The sequence below is a fragment of the Egretta garzetta genome, unplaced genomic scaffold (assembly GCF_000687185.1).
Source record: "Egretta garzetta isolate BGI_Z169 unplaced genomic scaffold, ASM68718v1 scaffold190, whole genome shotgun sequence".
Taxonomy (NCBI): domain Eukaryota; kingdom Metazoa; phylum Chordata; class Aves; order Pelecaniformes; family Ardeidae; genus Egretta; species Egretta garzetta.
In genome coordinates this window covers 1,085,021-1,090,696 of record NW_009258272.1, presented here as the reverse complement: position 1 = coordinate 1,090,696, position 5,676 = coordinate 1,085,021, and the positions used below count along the sequence as shown (strand labels likewise).

Genomic DNA, 5,676 nt, shown 5'->3' with positions numbered 1-5,676 from the left:
TTCAGTGAAATCTAGGTGCAATTTTTTTTCATGCTGGGAGGCACCTTTGCTTCCCTAAGCTCTCCAGACTCTCAAAGATCAAAAGCTGTTTCTTGCTAATTTGGAGAGAGACAGATAGAAGGCTTTTGCTCCCTTTGAAAGTTCTGTTCCTTGCCTTCTGGGGATATAAAATTTTGCAATCCCAGCTCAGTCTGTTGTTCAAATTCCTTTTCAGCTGTGTGGTCAGTACTCAGAATTAAATCCCAGAGAAGTGGACTCTTGGTGCTCAGTGGGAAATTTCCTTGCAGTGAGGTCAGCTCCCTCCAGAACATCTGGAGCTGGTCCCTGGTGGGACGGCACAGCTAGCCAGATGCACCATGGAGCTGATGCGTTTTGGCAATTGCTGATGGCCAAGTTGAGCATGTACTTGCTCTTCACGCTATAGGCAGAAGAGCTATGTGCTCTCCATTTTGATTATTTGAACATGTATGTGTGAGAGGATGCTTGGGGGTTCCTGTGTCCTATTACCCCTTTGGATGGGCTGGCTTGACCTCCAATACCCATCCAGCCCTTGGGTTGCCCAACACCTCACAATTTCTTTGTGTTTCCCTTTTCAGATGTGGATGTTCTTCAAAGACTGGGCCTGTCAGGGAAAAGGCCATCGAGCGGATGGTCCTCATCACGTTCAGTTCCTCAAGGAGTCATTCCTTTCAAATCAGGGGTCATCTTCACTCAGCGAGCACGCATCGAAGCACCGGTCAGCACCATCCTCCCCACAGGCTCCAGCACTGACCTGCTCCTGGTGCTGAGCCTCTGCTCCCACCGCATCAATAATGCTTTTCTCTTTGCTGTCAAGAACAAAAAGAAAAAACTGCAGCTGGGGGTCCAGTTTGTGCCTGGGAAGATCATAGTGTATGTGGGCCACAAGCGCTCTGTATATTTTGATTACAATGTCCATGATGGCCAGTGGCACAATATGGCCATCGATATCCGTGGCCAGACAGTCACTTTATTTACTTCTTGTGGGAAGCGCAGAGTACATGCGGATTTGCATTTTAAAAAGGACGAGGCATTGGATCCACATGGATCTTTCCTCTTTGGGAAGATGAACCAGCACTCCGTGCAGTTTGAAGGAGCCATCTGCCAGTTTGATATTTATCCTTCCGCCAAGGCAGCTCATCATTACTGTAAATATCTAAAAAAACAGTGCAGGCAAGCAGATACCTACCGGCCGAACCTGCCCCCCCTCATCCCCCTCCTGCCCAGGGATCCCAGTGCCTCCCCGAGCACCCCACAGCACATGGAGCCCTCGCTGCAGGGTTTGAGAAACGTGACCACTGCTGCCCCATCCTTGGAGTTTGGCAGGGTCACTGCACCCCTCAAGGCTCGGGGTTCAGGTGCAACGACCATTGTATTGGTATCATCCCCACCACCGCTGCCAAAACTGACAACCAAAGCCGCAAAGGTCATGGTGGCCCCATCTTCTGTTCCATCGAGTATGGAAACACAGCCACCCACCCGTTCAGTTCCTCGGGGGACGGTGACAACCTTCAGGGTGTCTCGGCCCACTCCCAGCACGCGCATGGAGAAAAATCTTCTTCCCATTGCCAAAAAGGCCCCACCAACAAGCCAGAGCCCTGCCACGGCCAGCAGAAAGGAGTCCAAGCAAGAGACCAAAAAGAAGATCAACCAAAAGCCCACCATTGAGCCCTCCGAAGCACCCAGTACTGGAAAGCCAAGGAGGAGGGTGACTGATAACACAACCAGCAGCGTCCACTTTGTCACCCTAAAGCAAAGCCCACAGAACCCGGGCAACGGGCCCCTTCCAAAGAAGCATGTGCCGTCCCCCACCAGGAGAGTGGATCCTAGCGACATCCCTCTGGTGTACCCCAAACCACCCCTGGGGTCTGCCGGTCCTGTCTCCAGAGCCAGGGCACAGGCCTTCAACCTCACAACCCCAGCTGCGACTGATGGCTATCAAATCTTTGACCCCCTCGGACCCACTCCATTTCCATTTTTACTGGGATATCCAGGAGTGAAAGGAGAGAGAGGACCTCAGGTGAGTTCAAGCTCTTAACGATGCCTATTCCTGGTCACAGATCACCTGAATGGTTGGCAGACAATAGCCTACAGGGGTTTCTATAAAGCTTAGTGGAGTGTGACAACTGGAAATAGCAGCCAAGCACAATTACATTTCTGATGATCACAGTTTCAGAGTATATCTTGGTGTAAAGTGCTCTGTGATGGTGGATGCCCCTTAAAAGTTTGGGATTAAAGTTGCTGTTTAATGGTAGATTTAAGAAAAGGAAAAAGAAAAAAAAATCCCGCCTTCCTATAAGTTGCTGGTTAAAATTTTGAAGGCCAGGCTCGGGCTCTGTCCCACACCCCACCTGGTTTTACTCAGGACCAAGAAGGCAGAACTGCCAGTCACACTCCAAAGAAAACCCAGGTGCCTCAAAAACATGCCACGAATTAACTCTTTGTTAACCCTGGTTATTAATTTGGTTTGTACCTGAAATTCGTATTACCAGAAAAGTGCCCTATTTCAGCAAATGCAAGTACAGAGACTGCTGCAGGATTTAGGTTTTTTTTTTTTAAAACAAATTCTCCTCTATTTTTAAGGTATAAGTTAATTTTTTTTATTTCTCATAGCCCACACTTAAAACATGCAACGAGTTTCCTTTATAAATTTAACTACTGCATTCCACACACAATAACCGCTCTCAGGGTGTATATCTTGGCTATCGTAAAAGTATACAGACATTTTGTAATGCTAAAAGCAGTCAGGCCACACTAATTATCTGCTAACTTTTTTTTTTCACATGCAAGAATGCAAACAGGATCTTTAAACTGGCCAACTTCTAGGAGGATTTTGTGTTCCAACCAAAGCCTTTTGCTATATTGTGTATATGAGAGAGGGGTTGTACATGTAAAATAAGTTTCTCCCAGACAGAGTCTTAAGTTGCCAAGTTCCAGCCTAGAGCAAATTTTTACAGCTGACTTCTTAAAATAGTGAAAGAAGGGTTTACAATGGAAATACTGAGAGGAGCTTAAAGAACACAACCAACAGCGGTTGCCTCTGCAGATGTGCTGTTCGTTGTCGCAAGTAACACCTAAAGCGAACCCTCGGGGGGCACTTACCTTCAAGGGCTGCCTTCCCCGCCTGTCCCATTCCAAAGCACTCTAGGCATTTCTCTCCTTGTAATTTGGGTGGGGAGTCACAGAGCTGGAAGGTTCCCATCTCTGGGAGAGGAGAAGATGCTGCCCCAGGCAGGGTGTGCAGCGCAGGCAGCCCCGCGCTCCTGCCTGACGTTACAGGCACACGTCCCTGGTGTAGGCTTCGTGCTCGGGAAAGTCTTGCTAAGTCCCTGAGTAGACAGAAGGAGCTTCAGCGATTTTGATCTTTGGGCCGTCGTCTGTGTTTTGTGGAGAGTTGTTTCAGGCAGATTTCCAAGAGGAGCAATTCAGCAATTGTGAACTCTTAAAACTCCGCTCACCTGTACGGGGTAAATCTGGGTGGCTGCTCTGAGCCAGGTGAAATCCTGACCTTTTCCACCTTCCTGCCCTGCAAGTGTCATGAGGGCGACCAGGCTCCAAGCCCCCACTTCCCCCTGCAATCTAAAGAGCTTATTATTGAACTGGAGTGGAAAATCCTTCTCAGCTTGTGAATCATAGCAAAGAAACCAGATTCAGGCTGTGGAGGGCTGAGGGAAGAGATGGCAGGATTTTTCCATCCCATCTGAGAACAACTGGAGTCCTGAATTGAGGGAAAGGAGAACATTTTGAGGCTCTGTCTGGCCTGATCCTCTTTGACTGCTGGAAACAAAGTCAGCACTTTGGGAGGGAAAGGTTATGGCTCGGCTGGAGCTGGCTGCCGCGCGGTGCTTGATGGCTCCTGTGACTCACTCGGAGATCGCTGTGCCATACGGCATGGGATGGCTCTGACGGGGGGGGTGAAGAGAAAGAGGAGAAAAGAGCAGAATGGGGATGACATGCTGGGAAATTAATGTAGCACTGCTATGGCCAGACGAGCATGTTTCAGAACAAGTGCTGATAAATGCTCCGTGCTTGAGTAATTACCTGGCGCCGTCCTCGCGGTGTTGGGCAGATGTTTCTGATGAGGTCAGTACAGCCCTTCTGCCTCTGCTGTGTGGTGTCGCAGCCCGGCGCTTTCCCTGGACCGGGCAGGTTATGGGCTGGGAATGTCGTACACGGAGTCTGGAGCACGGGTGGAAGGATAACGCAATTAATGAGTTTTCCCAGTTGTGTTGCCTGATCCAAGGTCTCTTCAAGAAGACCGTCGGGCTGGGCAGAGAAGTGTGAATGGGAAACTGCCCCCACCTTTCCAGCAAGGATTGGGGCCACCTTGGCAATTATTTTAGGGCCGAGGGGGGCTGGCAGCCAGCAGCACCCTGCCTGTCCGGCTCTCCACTTAGAAAGAACCATCTCTCATCCTCATCATCCCAAAATCAGGATGTGATTGACAGCGGGGGTGCGAGGCAGTGATGAGTCAGGCACTGTGGTCTCTGCAATTCTGGCTTTGTGAACGCAACTGAAATAACCATGGTATAATCTCAGCTGTGCAGAAAAGGGCTCCTTCCCCACAGCTGAGGGAGGTGTCCGCAGGGTTAGGGGAGTGCGAGCAAGGAGCTCTGTTCCCCCAGCAGTAAAAGGCAGCACCCTCCGTGGATGAATCTGTCCCGAAAGACCACCACGGTGCTGCACAACAGGAAACGGAGACGCTGCATCCCACGTGCAACTAACGACAGAGCATTAATTCTTCAGGAATGTTGGGTTTTTCTGGGCGGCTGGAGGAGGGAGGATAACATGCTCTTAAAAAAGAAAAATTTCTTGGGAACCATTAATAACCACAAGCATTTGGGATCTCGGCTCTATATTTCCTCTGGAGGGGGGAAATAGCAAAAAGAACACCCAAACATCATGCTAAGTCAGTAACTCAGCACTGACTCAGCAGCTGGCAAAGGTCCCTCTGAATCATCCCCGGGGCTGCCCGCGGCACCTCTGCCGAGCCTCGTCCCATGTCTCCCGTCCCCGTGCCGGGCCAAGCCGGCCTTCGCTCAGCTCGCAGGCCAGCATCACCCCAGCACATGGCTGCGAGTAGCTTGGACACCCACAAAAGGAAAATAATACATGAAAAAATAGTGTTTTGTTGCCAGCACGTCAAGCCCTCAAGCCCTTGTGAGGCTGTGATGCGATGGGTGGTTTGAATCCTCTGGAGAATGGGGTATCGTTTGCTTGTCTATACCAGCAGCAGGGTTGATGGGGAGATTTAAGGGGCTGTAGCCCTCTTCCCTGCCCATCAGCCCTGTCTGCTGGGACGGGCGTGCTCTGTGTTACATGGTAAAGGTGCAGGAAACCTATTGCCCTGGCGCAGCCCTGGGGTCTGCCTGGGTTGCACACAGCGAACCCCAAGTTGGACCTTTTTCCTCCTATATGATAAGGCTGTAATTCCATGGCTTTTTTTTGCCCCTGCAAGCAAAAAGCCCCAAATTGACTCTTTTGACCAGTGTCTGAGGGTTATTTTTAGAGCAAGAAGATCATACCTGATGCTGAACACGCAGAGGAGCGGGCTTAGAGGCATGGGAGGCACTGGGTAACGCAAGAGGAGCGGGGAGGGAGGGAGGGAGCATGTTTCAAACGACCCCCCAATTATCTGATTCAGAAGAGCAGCGGGCG

At 50.4% G+C, this 5,676-nt stretch overlaps 1 protein-coding gene across 1 annotated transcript in view; it reads left to right on the top strand.

Annotated features, from left to right (window-relative positions):
- Positions 1-5,676, top strand: part of COL27A1 (collagen type XXVII alpha 1 chain) — a 166,593-nt gene that overhangs the window by 13,369 nt on the left and 147,548 nt on the right. Inside the window, exon 3 of the mRNA XM_009634842.2 lies at positions 597-2,038. Coding sequence (XP_009633137.1) covers positions 597-2,038 — 1,442 coding nt within the window. The remainder of the gene's footprint in view (positions 1-596; positions 2,039-5,676) is intronic.